A 14,150-nucleotide genomic window follows, 5' to 3' on the forward strand; every position below is an offset into this window, starting at 1 on the left:
TGTGTTTTCAGCACAGCACAAGGTGGTTCATTCGAGCAAAGCACACACTCTGTCTTCTTCGGCACAAGGATACAGTTCCATTAACAGCATTCGGGCATTGTGTACCCATGTCTCTTTACTCCAAAGTCTCTTAATTCAGAGGGGCTGATGCACCAAAAGAAAAAACACAATGTTCCTTTCCTCTTATACATACTCATTCTTGTGATTCACCCTGGATCCCCCTCAGCCGGGCTCAGATCCCCCTTTTCACAATGTTCTGAAAACATTCTTTATCGAGTGTCTCACGTTTCACCCCGGATCCCCCTCAGCCGGGCTCAGATCCTTCCTCTTACACAATTAGTCTCCCTCAGCCGGGCTCAGACCAATTTCAGTTTGCATTAAACAATCAAAGACTTTCGAATGTGCACAGGGTTTAGCTTGGCCCATTGCAGGACCACTTCGATCTCCAATTTCCCTTTTCACAGTTACCAACCCATTGAATACCTAACGGAGACCTTTGAATGAGCACCCACGTGGCGTCGGACCACGGTCTACGGTATCTTTCTTGGCTTCCAAAAGTTCAGTCACTCCTCTGGTTTTCAATTATATTTGTGTCGCTCGTTACATACTTTTCACACCCAGTTCTCCTTAGATTTCTTCATAAAATGTTCCCGCTTGCCACGTTGGTGCTAACACCAGCTGGTCTGGTATCGGTCTCTCTGACTCACCGGCTGTGCTGTCTTTACTGGTGCTGCTTTGTTGTAGGAGCCAAGGACTGTACCACAAAGGCAACTGTTCTTCCCCGCCTTGGTTATCGATGCGGGAGAGCCCCGGGTACCTCTGACACACAGTGAAGGTTTATTCAGCTTTAGTCCCCAGTCATCGGTTTCTTATTTTCCAAGTATACGAAAGTAACGGTCTGAAAAGGTCAAGGGCACTTGCCTCCTTGCAAATGTCTCTGGTCTTGTGCTGCTTCCTCGTGTGCTTTGCTCAGAGTGTGCTTTCGTGCTCCGCCTTTTATCCGTGTAGGGAACTGTGATGGAAGTCAGGTTTGTGTGCAATGATCAGTAATTGCCTGACCATTGTATTGGGACATGTCAGGTATACGGCTCTGGTGTTAGTCAGTTTTCGCTCACAGTGAGCTGTCCGTGAGAAAGTGTCGGGAAAGGGGGGTGGAGGGGTTGAGTTCCCAAGTATCCTACATGGTAGGATGGGGAAAAGGTGTTACAGGGAAGGAGATACGCATCTCACCATCCAGTGTCCCACTCCCACTCCCCGAAGACCCCTCATACAGGTGATCCTCCCGCACTGGTACACCCCCAGGAACTGGATCCAAAAGTGATGAGCATGTACTGACCACCTGGATGAGATTCCCAGGGGCTAGCGGATAAGACACCTTCAGGTTTTTCACAGTGCCAGGGGGAGGAATAAAGACTAAGTATGGGGATATTATCGCTCTGTTCTCAGGTGAAATTAATTATCCTCTACTACCATTGATATCAAATACTATAGATTGTTCAGTAGCAATGGTGGAATCAGAGGCTCTTTTACTAAGCTTCTCAAATTTAAGGTTTGCCCAATTTGTATCAATTGATTCCGACCCTACTCCTGACACCATAGATCAGGGGTCAGAAATGCCAGACGAACAAGCAAATACAGTTCTGTTACGCTTCGGCAGCACTACTCTCGCCAATCTCCCTCAGCATTTACACCGGCTCACACAGTCCGGGGAAAGACATTGGTGTGGCAGCGTTAGCAGTTATTCGGTCAGCTGACACGTTCGATTACGCACAATGCGTACACCGATGCTCCGCCCCTTGCCTTCTTAACTCGGTTTCTCTCGGGGCTGCTAATTGTAGTCTACACGTACCCTTACGTGTTTAGCCCCCGTGCTAATTTCCTTCTTCAACCTTGTGAATTTGCTTCTACTTTCCAACGTGTTTTCCCTGGTTTTCGACATTGCCTTCCACTCGGTCTGCTTACGGATTGCCCTGTTGTCTTTGGTTCTACACGCTGTTACGACTCGGAACGTTTCCTGGATTGTTGGCGGCTTCCTGTTTGAAGTCGTTTTCCTACGCTCTGTAGCCTTTTTGGTTCCTTCCTCAAGGGCTGCATCGGAGCGGTCAACCCTGGCAATTTAGGGTTAACTTCCTTCAGTAAGTGTTCCTTCATTTCAAACTGTGCTCATTGCTTCCTGTGATTGTTTGTTCTTGGATAAACACTGCCTACCCTCGCTGTGAAGAAAACTACACGTTACCTTGGACAGTGTGCTGGATTTGTACTCTTATCTTACAAGTGCAGTTCAGGACGCTTTCCAGTTACATGCACCAACCCGTACCTAGCGCGTCCCTCGTGCCGTTCGGGTGTATCCTCCCTCACTAACTTCCCTGTTTATTATTTTCTCCTGTCGTTGTGTCCTTTCCAGCAGGATTTCATTTTTGCTCCTTATCCATCTCCTTCCAGGTTGTGTATTCTCTAGGGTTCAAGGGGAGTCCTTAAGTCAGTTAAGCTAGTTCCTTATTGTCTTTTGCATTGTCCTTCTAGGCTCTGTACATACTCTGCTACTCCAACCAACTTGTTATTCAGGTATTCATGAATTGTTGATTGTCCTTCAATTGCTATTCTTATCTGTACCGCGTATAACCTTTCTGTGGTTTCTTTTCAGCTGTATGTCTAGCAGTGCGTGTTTACCCCGCTCTTTTATTTGATTGATACCTCTGTCTGTCTTAGCAACACAACAGAGGGATACATCATAGAAAAGAGCCCCTTCTTGAGAAAGCCTGATTCACTGAAATCAGGGTAGCTGAGGTTAAGACTGGTTGCTCTGAGAATTCCACCACTTCTGTCTTCGAGGTCCGGTTCCAATCTTCCGATCCTTGGTGTGGTGAGTAACAAGTTCTCACAAGAAGCCATTTTATGACATAATAAAAGGTAAGATAAATGCCTATCTTGCCTTAGCCCAACAAGGATTACCCTACCGAACAAACTAAGGCTTAAGGAAAATTACCTAATATCCAAATGCATCTGTCCCTCACACTAATATACATACACCATAACAAATAAGAAAAGTCTGGCAATGTGAGCTTTGCACAATAACTCAAATTCAGAAACACAATAAACAAAAGTCATTGTGATCCAGGTAGATTCCCTCTCCCCTGGATCAATACAGGATGTTTCAAACCCAAAGTTCTGTTTCATTAGCCAAGTAAAATGCAAAGTTCCAAAATGTCCTTTGCCTTGGATAAGTGTACAAATTCAGTTTCAATAAGAGTTTGTTATCTTGAAAACAATCACAGCTTCCACAATCTTTGCTTGGTAAACCTAAAAGGTTTCTCCTTTCCGATGTTAAACCAAGTGTCAATTAAAATATTCTGCACTTTGAAAGCAAATCACTTATTATCATTTCACATTTCTTCTTCATGTGCAACGTCGCTTTGTCAGGATGGTTTCCATAACAATTCATCAAAAACACATTGGTGAAATTATCACTTCTTTTCCACCAGAACACTTTATAGTGCTTTAAATCATCTTCCCGGTCCACTCGCTTGCCAGGACTAACCTGTAATTGTCCCTTTTCTGGTGTACTCTCCTGCCAGGATAAAACTCCTACCACTACTATTTGTACTTTGTGGTGAGGTTTGTTCCAGTCTTTACAGATTTAAATACTCAATGGGGAAAGACAATCAACAACTGCTTCTTGATTCAATCGTTTAGCTTTCAACACATTTGATTCACACATTTTAACTGATTTTTGATTCAATCTCTTGACTTTAAACACACGTGGATCACAACTTATTTTATAGTTATACAGTACAAAAGGCCAGTACTTTTCATATGCATCAATTTGCCTTGGGCAATGCAGGATATACTTCTCTCCCCATTGATCCTTTATACAAGGAGGGCCTTTGTCCTGCAGTTTCAAGTGATATGCCTTCGGCTCAATTATTATGTTCTTTTGGCTTTGCTAATACTGTATATTGTCTTATTTTTTTATTCACTATCTCCCTCTTGGAAGATTACATTTACTTAGTTATTGCCCCCTCTTGGCTTTGGCAATACTGGTTATAATATTCTTCTGCTCGCTTCTATTTAATAGTTCGGTATTCAAAATTAATATTTGTACTCAGCAGTCTATTTTGGAGCACCCCAGGATTACCTCTCATAGACCAACTCACTGGTTTGTCTTTGCGGCTCCTGCGGACTCACCACTCTGCTTCCTTGCACATCGGGCCCTCGCCGACATCTGGCTCACCTATCTCTGCTCACGCTGGCTGTCACTAAAGCACCCGCTGCTCCACACACTTCGGTTCATCAAAGCGAGATGCAGGACCTGGAGAGCCTCTTTCCCTTCTGGGGTAGCCGGCCTCCACACCGCGCCCTCAGCATCTTTATGGGATTCTGACCTTCGTCGCTTGCTCTGCACAGCGTCCCTCTGCTAGCAAGGTGTCGGTACCAGCCTCTACTTTCTTCCTCTGCTCATGCTGTTCACACAGCTCCTGCTCCCACTGCTTCCACTGTGTTGCATACCTGAGTTACTGGACTAAATCCAGAACCAGAGCAAGAGACCTTCTGGGAGCCAAAGAGGATTAGGCCAATATTCACCCTATTTGAGGCCACAGGGGGAAATATAACACTGGCAGGACTTTATCCAAATAGATGGAGGCGGCAAATAGTAAGCGCCTCTAGATGGTGCTTAGTAACGGGGGTCAGGAGCTACAAAGTGTGACAAGAACATGAATGTCAGAGGATTACAAAACTGGATCAACCCCTCCCTTATTCTCCCTTTGAGTAAACCGATTACCTTGGATAAGAATGACCCTAGCCTGAACCTCCAATCATCAATCAAAGGTCTTGTAGCGTAACAGGAAATCATGGCTTCAATATAGTTATGCAATCTTGAAAAAAATACACAAGGACACAGAGCTAATTACCTAAACAGGAGCGGCGGTCGTCGGTGTTCCAAGTTTGCAAGACAATTTGTTTGAGAGCTCTGATCTTAAATAGCTGTGTCAAAGTCACCTGGACTGTAGCTATAGCGGCCAGATAGCAGCAAGTCCATCGAGGTTGCCACAAACGTCACGGCAGCAGAGGTGCCGATGACCAGGTTAGTTGTGGGATCAAAGCGCACTGCTTCGCCTCAACCTGCACCTGAAAAGTCTTTATATGTTTAAAGGTCCCGCTCAGGTGTTGGTGTTTACAACAGCTAGACCGCTCACTATGCTCTACTAACTCTGCATCCCTCTTCCTCGTCTCAGTGCTAAGAGCATTGTGGGACTTGAAGTCCATAATGCTCTTAGTGGTTTCAATCTCAAAATCTTCAACTCCGCTATAAGCCATCAAAACATTATGATCATTAGGGACATTATTTAGAGTGTTCTCCCCTTCTTCCTGGCCTGAACCTCCTCCCATGTAATCCTCCCAACTAATACCACCCCAAGGGTCAGGATCAGGTAGCGGCTGACTTTCCCTGTCCACATAAGGGGTCCAGGTCAGGGTTTCTGGGATGATCACCTCTGATTCATCACATCAGTCAAAGGGGTATTGTTCTCTAGGCCATACAATTTGGTCTTTTTCATGTGCATTTAATTATAACTCAACACTTCAATAATGTTCATTTTAAAGCCTACCATATCTGAAACGCAATCCAATATCTGAAACGCAATCCAATATCTTACAGCGAGACGATAATCATGGTTAATGGTGAATGTTTCGGATAGCAGAAGCAGGGTTTATCCAATTTTGGGATACAGCCTCAAGCTAAATAAAAAGGCGGCCAAGCAATTTCAAAGAGAAAAAAAAGATTTCTTAAAAATTAGCCACTGACCTTATACATCATATAGATCTAGGCACTAGACCTACAAAGGTGGCCATGTTCCTCTGGATCTATATCACCTGATGAGGCGAGGAGATATGGACTAGGAGGCGGGCTCGTCTGCTTCCATTCTTGACTGCTTCTGTGTAGCAGATGGGTCTGCTTTTCCTGGTTTACAGAATCCTCATTGTGCTCTGGACTGGCAGGACATAATTGCTCAGACCTGCAGGAATCCACTCTACATCACAGACTAAATCCTGCCATTTTGTTTATTCTCTGCCACCAAAGATTTCATATACTTACACTCATCTTCTCACATCTCAACTACCACTTCACACTTTAATTGCTTTTTTTTTATAGGTATTCCAACTTCTATTTCGCTCTTCATTCAATCCATATTTAATTCTGCGATTTGTCTTCTAAACTTCACTGATTGTGCACAACAACACCTCATTGGCTCTTCACTGGCTCAGTTCTGCCTTCTTTACATGGTCTTAAAATATATCCATGGTCTGTGCAGTACTCATCACTGTCCACAGATTAGTGGTAATGTCTTTGTCGATCACTTGCAATCTGACCCATCAGTCTCACTTAGCCACGTAAACTGCATATTACATTCCAAACTGTCAGTCATGCTTCAGGCCTAACTATGTGATAATGTACGGCGGAGTGATACTAAATACTTCACACCGTTTAGTGTCAATGGCTCCTTCTGATTATTTGGTGCATTGACAAACCATAAATAAATGGTAGTGCTATTTTCCTGGGGGTATTCCTACCTCAGCAAATGTTAAGGGCGCTTGCGGCTTGCAGCATTTACGAATGCAAAAATAATCAAAGAAATAAATGACACTAAATAACATTGCAGACTGGTAAAGAATACATTACCGAAGGGCTACTTACAATGTCAGAATTTCCACTGCTATTAAACGTATGCTTCCCAGGTCTCTGTGGCATTGACTGTCTGCTTGACTCAATTTGCTCTCCTTTGCTCAATCGAGATTGTTCTGAATTCCACAGTTCCAAATTAGAAGGAGGCAGAAAAGGAGGAATTACTGCTTTCAGTCTGTCATTGGGAAGCTTTGTAAGTGGAGCACCATTCCTCAGCTTGCAGAGAGAAAAAGAATAACTTATTAAGCATTCAGAAATGTAATTATTTAAAACATTGTTTTTCAATAAAACCATACATATCCAAAATCCATTTGATCAATACTAACTGTGATGAATCTGACTGAGTCATCACAGATTCCCCGGCGCTAACCTCCTCCCCGGTGGCCAGGGGATGGCAGCCCGTACCTCATCCTGGGGGCGGCTACTTGGAGAGGATCACATGGGAGGAAACAGCATCCGGGGACATGTCATGACTTCATTGGATGAGACATGGCATCCCCATTTGCCCATGAAGAAAATCCCTTGATCCACAAAACCCTAATGGCATGTTGTCATACTTCTACAACCCCCATTAGGGAAAATAGAGAAACCTTTTCCCAAAATCCTATAGTCCAAACTTCCATCCCTGGTCTAAAAATGTAAAAACTCCAAACTACCCTTTCCAATTCTAACTATCCACCTTATAGAACCCGCTCATTCAGAACTGTTGAAAGTCATTTTACAAGTAACCTGCATCAATTGATATCAATGGACTCCTTTTCCCACATTCACCAACGTACTAGGATGAGTAAGAAGAAAAGAACAATGCAGAGCAGAGGGAGCCTCAAGCTCAAAGAGGCGCTCTATTTGTTTTCAGAAATGCACCTGTGCGCAGGAAATGTAAAGCTCTAAAGCAAACTCTTAATGGCTGCTGCTTTTTGGAGAAGCCATTATACCTATTTGCTGGGCATGTGGAGCTTGGATGCACAAACCGGTGTGGCAGAGCCGAGCAGCTTGCCAGAGAGGAAGCAGAGAAATGCAGTGAGGACAGGGCACGCCGCAGGCCCGCAAGGAGCCAGGGGAAGACTCCTGGGGGTACAACAACCAAAGAAGGCAGCATTTCACCTACCGGGGACTGGATGGAAGCAGGCGTGCATAAGCAAAGCCGAGAGAGAGACCACGCGAGAGCAGTCCAGAGTGCGAAGCAGGATTGCCGCTAAGCGTGAACAGGACCGAGAATGCCAAGCAAAGCCTGTGAGTCAGCCAAGGCATAGTGGGGAGCACTGGGGCATATCAGGGACATCGTCAAGCCCAGAATTTAACAAGTCAAGCCAGAAAAACAGAGAAAATAAGGAGACTGATTAAAAGCCAAGAGGGTATATTGGAAATAAGGGCCCAGCCATTTATGAATGTAGTGTACGTAAATATGGGGAGAACCCGGGGGGCGTGGCTTAGCTGCCGATGTAGTGAGACATGCTGCCGAGGAGCTCCGGAGCGATCCTGAGAAAATCCGATAAAAACTAGCATAAATTGGTTCCAGAGGACCGCCAAAGTATCCTCACAGAGACAGGAACACCTGCTGCTCACCCGGCGAAGCCCCTGGAGGAAACCGGGCGGTGGAAAAGGAGATAGACCGTCAGAGGGGAATCGCCCTGCGAAATCAAAATGGCGGACGCGCGTGCTGTGGGAGGACCCCAGCCGCGTAATACAGAATGAACCGGTGAATCCACGAGAGAGGGACACATCACGCGCATAACAAAGAAACCAGTGCGAGGTAGACCCGAGCCTGAGTCAACCCCGCGACGTGGAAAGTGGGACGTGGAAGCGGGACGGCCCCTGACACGGTGAGGCGACATACGCAGCAGGCACAGGAAGGCCCGAACCTGAAGCGACACGCGCAACGAGGGCCTAACGAATACACCCGCCGGAAGAGTGCAATAATCCCGTAAAACACCGGGAGCAGGGCGGCAGAAGAAGCAGGGGCTACGGCACGTGGAGCGCAGCCAAGACTGGTACCGGCGACGCAGGCAGAGGGCGGCTCCCCCGCGATGCCGAACAAGAAAGCGGAGGGGAAAACCAAGCAAGTAAGCATGGAGACTTTTACGACTGCGTCCGGACACAAACTGTCGCCGTCGGCGGACAAAGCAGCAGCCGCGGATGACATGTCGCGCCCAGTGGAAGCCGCCAACGAAGGCACGATACTGGAAGCAATCGCCTCCATGAAAGAATCGCTCGATAACAAAATGGACACAGCAATCGGGGCCCTGAAAGCATCTCTCGAAAATAAACTGGATACGGTAATTGTAGATGTGGGCCTTCTCCGCCAGGACGCGAAGAACCTAACAGAAAGAGTGACGGCGACGGAACACCAGGTGCAGCAAAATACAGCGGGGGTTGTGGTAACGCAGACACAGATGTCGGAGGTACTACAGAGAATAAAGGTTCTAGAAAGGAGAGCAGAAGATGCAGAGGGGAGAGCGCGGAGGAACAACATCCGCATAATTGGAATTCCGGAAGGTGAGGAGGGCAAAGACCCCACTGAATACGTCGAGAACATGCTCCTCCAGGAGGTCGGAGTAGGTGCATTATCCCAGGGCTTTGTGGTAGAAAGGGCACACAGAGCACTGAGTGGAAGACCCCAACCGGGTGCCCCCCCGAGAGTGATGATTGCTAGGATCATGAACTACAAAGACAGGGAGAAAATACTAGCGTTCTCAAGGAAGGGGGGGGGGCAATCATCAGGAATTCTTCCAAGATCACAATGTATCCGTACTATACAGCCATGGTACAGAGGCAACAAGCACAGTTCGGCCCAACAAAAGAACGCCTCAGGACCGCGGGGTGAGATACATGCTCCTGTTCCCCGCTAAACTCAAGATAGACCAAGGCAAAACATGTTTTTTTGACTCCACTGAAGAGGCCCACAGTTGGATGGACACACAAGGCTTCCCCCAGCTGAGGCAGAAAAACGCTAATAATCCTGGAAATAGACCCCGATGAGAAGTAACAAAGGCAACCTGGAACAAGAAAATAAGCGTTACGCAAGTTAAAAGAAGCTAGCAGTAAGCATGGAGGCGCAATCGGCCCCACTTTAGCTGCATTGGCTGAGAGAGGCGGCGCCCCCGAGAAGAAAGGATGTCAGTTTTAAGGCATCACGCTGCGGCGAGTCTGCGCCCATTACAGGAGCATGGCGAGAGAAGCGGCGGAGCCCGAGCAGGGGGAGGGTGGCTGGGCGTTAGTTTTTCAGTTTTTGTTGAAGTTATGGACGTTGAACGGAGTGAATGGGCAGTACAAGGCACAAACTACGGAAGGACTGTTGCAAAGAACACTGAAATAATACAGACAATAAGCGACCGGAGCAACATGGGACAGGACCCATGTGACAGCAGCAGCCGCTGCATCAAGAGGCATAGATCCGGGACCAGGACACTGAGGGAGATGAGCACGAGAGGAATAAAGCGCACGGTGGAAGGACATGGCAGTGGGACAATGAAGCCAAGCAAACAAAGGAGATCATGGAACCGGATGAACTAACGATAGCTACCTGGAATGTGAGAGGACTCAATGCGTATGTCAAGAGACTTGGGGTTTATGCCTGGCTAAACCGGATGAAAATCAAGATAGCGATGTTACAGGAGACACACCTCACAAGAGACAGGCAGGCCAAGGTGGACAAGAAATGGGGAGGACAGATTTACAGCGCCACATATTCAAGTTACGCACGAGGTGTACTAATATGGATTGCCCGGGGGTCCCATTCCAGCTACTCAAACAGGAGACCGACACAGAGGGATGGCTGGTACTGGTGCATGGCATGCTAGAAAACAAGGAGGTATGCCTGGTTAACACCTACGCACCGAATACTGATGCAACAGACTTCTTCAGAAAGCTAGCGCCCAAGTTAGCGCAATATAGGGAGGCGACGTTCATCTGGGCCGGCAACTTCAACTGCACCTTGAATCCCCTCCTCGACAGATCTGATAATAAATACAAGAAGCCGGTGCCTCCAGCCAAAGAACTGTGTAGGATCCTGGACCAGCTACAGCTAGAAGACGTATGGAGACAGGTACATGGGGAGGGGTTATACACACTACAGCGCACCACATGGAACATTTACACGTATAGACTACATATTCGTGGGCAGGGAATCACTACAAGATATCACGGGAATCACCATTAAAGCACGCACACTCTCTGATCATGCCCCAGTAGTGGCGACATGGGCACACACCAATAGGAAAGCCCCTATCCCAACGTGGCGACTTCGAGCAGAGGCCCTGAGGGAGGGTGAGTTTGAGGAACACCTCCGCAAGGTGATCGATGATTATTTTGAGCAAAACGAGGGCAGCGTTGAGAGTGGCGCTGTATTATGGGACGCATTCAAGGTGGTTATAAGGGGAGCGGCAATAGGCAAAACAGGAGGATTGACGGGGGCGGCCATGAGGGAATTGAATGAACTCGAGAGGGTGATCGAATTGAGAGAACAACGAGCGGGATTAGAGGGGGAGGAACCTGGAGAGCTGCGGACTAAATGTATGTTGCTCTGGGAAAAACTAGGGAGGCTAAACTATGGGAGGTACCTACAGCGGTTACATGCGGAAGGGGATAAATCTAGCAGGCTTACCAGACAAGAGAATAAAAAAGATCCCATAACGGTGTTAGAAGATCACACCGGGGGCAGAGATCAGCGACCAAGGGCACATTAACGCAATGTTTGCGCGTTTTTATGAGCAACTGTACGCCCCGAATCCGGAAATAGACCCGGAGGACATAACAGATGCATTAGTAGAAATAGGGCTGCCGAGGCTGGAGGAGGAACAGGCCCAACTGCTAGATGCACCCCTCACGGTGGAAGAAATGGAGATGGTGATCGCAGAGCTTCCCACTGGCAAAACCCCGGGCCCGGATGGGCTTCCGGGGGAATTCTACAAGACGTGCAAGAGCGCCATTGCCCCGAAATTGCTTGAGACATTCCAAGACGCATACGAGACCATGCGTCTCCCGGCAAGCCTGTCGGAATCGATAATTTTCCCGATTCTCAAACCAGGGTAGCCCCCCAGGAAATGCGCCTCCTATAGGCCAATATCCCTTATTAATCAGGATGCCAAAATATTAACGGCAGTCCTAGCCAATCGCTTAAAACAGGTAATATCCACGCTGATCCACCCGGACCAAACGGGCTACGTTCCGGGAAGGAACACGTCCTGGAACCTCCGCAGACTTCACCATGCGATAAATTAAGACAAATCGACTGCAAGACGAGAGTGTAATAGTGTCTTTGGACGCTGTCAAAGCTTTCGATTCTGTGCGTTGGGAATGGCTGATGGGTGTACTCGCCCACTTTGGTATCGGGGAAGGGTACCTCCAGGTGGATCAGGTTACTATACAGGGAACCCAGAGCAAGGGTGAAAACGGGGCGATTAATTTCCGAGGAGTGGAAGATACATAGGGGAACTAAGCAGGGGTGCCCGCTATCGCCAATGTTATATATCCTGGCTCTAGAGCCATTTGCGGTATTCCTTAGAGCGGAATATAGAGACACCGGACTGGACATAGATGGGGTGGCTCCACCAAATCTCGCTATACGCGGACGATATGCTCCTATTCGTACGCGAGCCAACCACTAACCTACCCTGCCTCCTAGAGGCGATCGGGGCGTACACAAGGCTTTCGGGCATAGCGATTAATAAAGAGAAGTCCCTCCTCTTCCCCTTGGCAGGACTGAGATACGTTCCCCCTCCCCCCCATTGTTTGCCGGACCTCGGTCTGACGTGGGCACCCCGCACCTTTAAATATTTGGATATAGGGATACATCATAATACCGCTGATACCCATGCATCCAACACGCTCGTCGCTCTAGATTAAACGCAGCGGTCAATGACTTTCTGGGGGACACTACCACTGGGAATGCTGGGACGAGCAGCCCTCCTGAAAATGGTGGTGCTGCCCAGCCTACTATACTTCCTCACGAACATCCCATACAACATACCCAGGGCCTTTTTCACCAAACTAAATACAATAACGTGTTCATTCCTATTGGTGGGGGAGGGAGAAATAGGATTGCAATAAGGACCCTGTAGAAGGACTACGAAGAAGGGGGTATCAGACTACCGGACTTTGAGAAGTACTATTTAGCGGGGCAGCTGCAATTTGCAGTAAAATGGCTGGGGGACGACGGAACAATAGACACTCGCATTTTCCAACCTGCATTGAAACAGTATTACCTAAGGGAAATACTATGGCTCGATAGACCCCGGCTCAGAACCCTGCCGAACATGCTTAACATCACAGTGGACTTATGGAAAAGAGTGTGGAAACTCCAAGGGGTAAAGGATCTGCAGTCAACGCAAATCCCCCTAGCGGGTCTCCTGGGAGGGAACACAAATACATTAGCAACATACCGAGCACACTGGGAAGCTAAAGGGGTAGCACAAATTGGAGACCTGAGAAGGGAGGGAAGGTGGGCGGACTTCCACGAAATGGTAGATTAATACGAAATACATATGGGTCAATTCATCCTATATACCGGCATGCTGAGAAACATCACGGAAGATGGCCAGATTGGGAAGACCAGGACGAGGAAACGGCATTAGATGTATAGTATAACATTGCAGAGGGAACGCACACAACCTCTAGGTTGTACGAACAGCTACTGAAGGCCAAGGACCCACAGGAACAACACGAGGCAGCGTTGGGAGGAGGAGTTGGGGAGGCCCCTCAGCGATCAAGAATGGACCAGGGCCTTACGATACCCAAAAAAGGTATCCAGAAATGCAAGGTTCAGGCAGGCACAGCTATACTTAACACATAGAACGTATCTCACACCCAAGAAGATTAATAAAATCCATACAGGAGCTCAGAGCAGGTGCCCCCGCTGCTCGTCGGAAGAAGCGGACATGGTACACATGTTCTGGTCCTGCCCAGTGATACAGGAGTTCTGGGACGGGATCAGATAGCGGGAAGTGGACTTCAAATCCAGGCGGAACATCCCGAAAAGTACCTACTGGGCCTCTTCTCGAGAGGGGGTAAGCATGATTCACATCTGGCAAAGATGAAATATTTGATAAGTATACTGGCCAAGAGACGGATAGCAATGACATGGAAGTCAAAGGAGGGCCCGCGTGTGGAGGCATGGTGGTTAGACTTTCAGAAGTGGGCGCAGGCAGAGACAGTGGTGTGGACAAGAGCAGTGACAAGAGGGGAAGGTGAAACTGCGCACAAGTTGTCTGCATGGAACACACTAATACAAGACCTCTTTGGCCACCCGGAGGAAGGAAACTCTGAAGATCCCTCGGAAATAGATGATCCGTAGGTGAAATAGTAAGGCCAGCATGAAGCCCAAGAATAGAACATTGTGCGTACCAGACCTGGTGCCCGACTCCACGGGAGGTGCAGACCGAACTGATAAGGTCGCTGGGGAAACTATGAAACTATAATGGACAGACAAGATCCGCAAGAAGTGCCAATAAGCCATGTTAAAGTTGTTTGC

The 14,150-nt window shown here is 47.7% G+C and overlaps 1 protein-coding gene across 2 annotated transcripts in view; it reads right to left on the reverse strand.

Moving 5' to 3' along the window:
* The window catches only part of ANKS6 (ankyrin repeat and sterile alpha motif domain containing 6), a 934,279-nt gene that overhangs the window by 416,591 nt on the left and 503,538 nt on the right, over positions 1-14,150 (reverse strand). For both annotated transcript variants that reach the window (XM_069620475.1, XM_069620476.1), the window contains one exon: positions 6,695-6,898. In XM_069620475.1, the coding sequence (XP_069476576.1) occupies positions 6,695-6,898 (204 nt within the window). The remainder of the gene's footprint in view (positions 1-6,694; positions 6,899-14,150) is intronic.

The sequence above is a fragment of the Ambystoma mexicanum genome, chromosome 5q (genome assembly GCF_040938575.1).
Source record: "Ambystoma mexicanum isolate Mex_15411 chromosome 5q, UKY_AmexF1_1, whole genome shotgun sequence".
Taxonomy (NCBI): Eukaryota; Metazoa; Chordata; class Amphibia; order Caudata; family Ambystomatidae; genus Ambystoma; species Ambystoma mexicanum.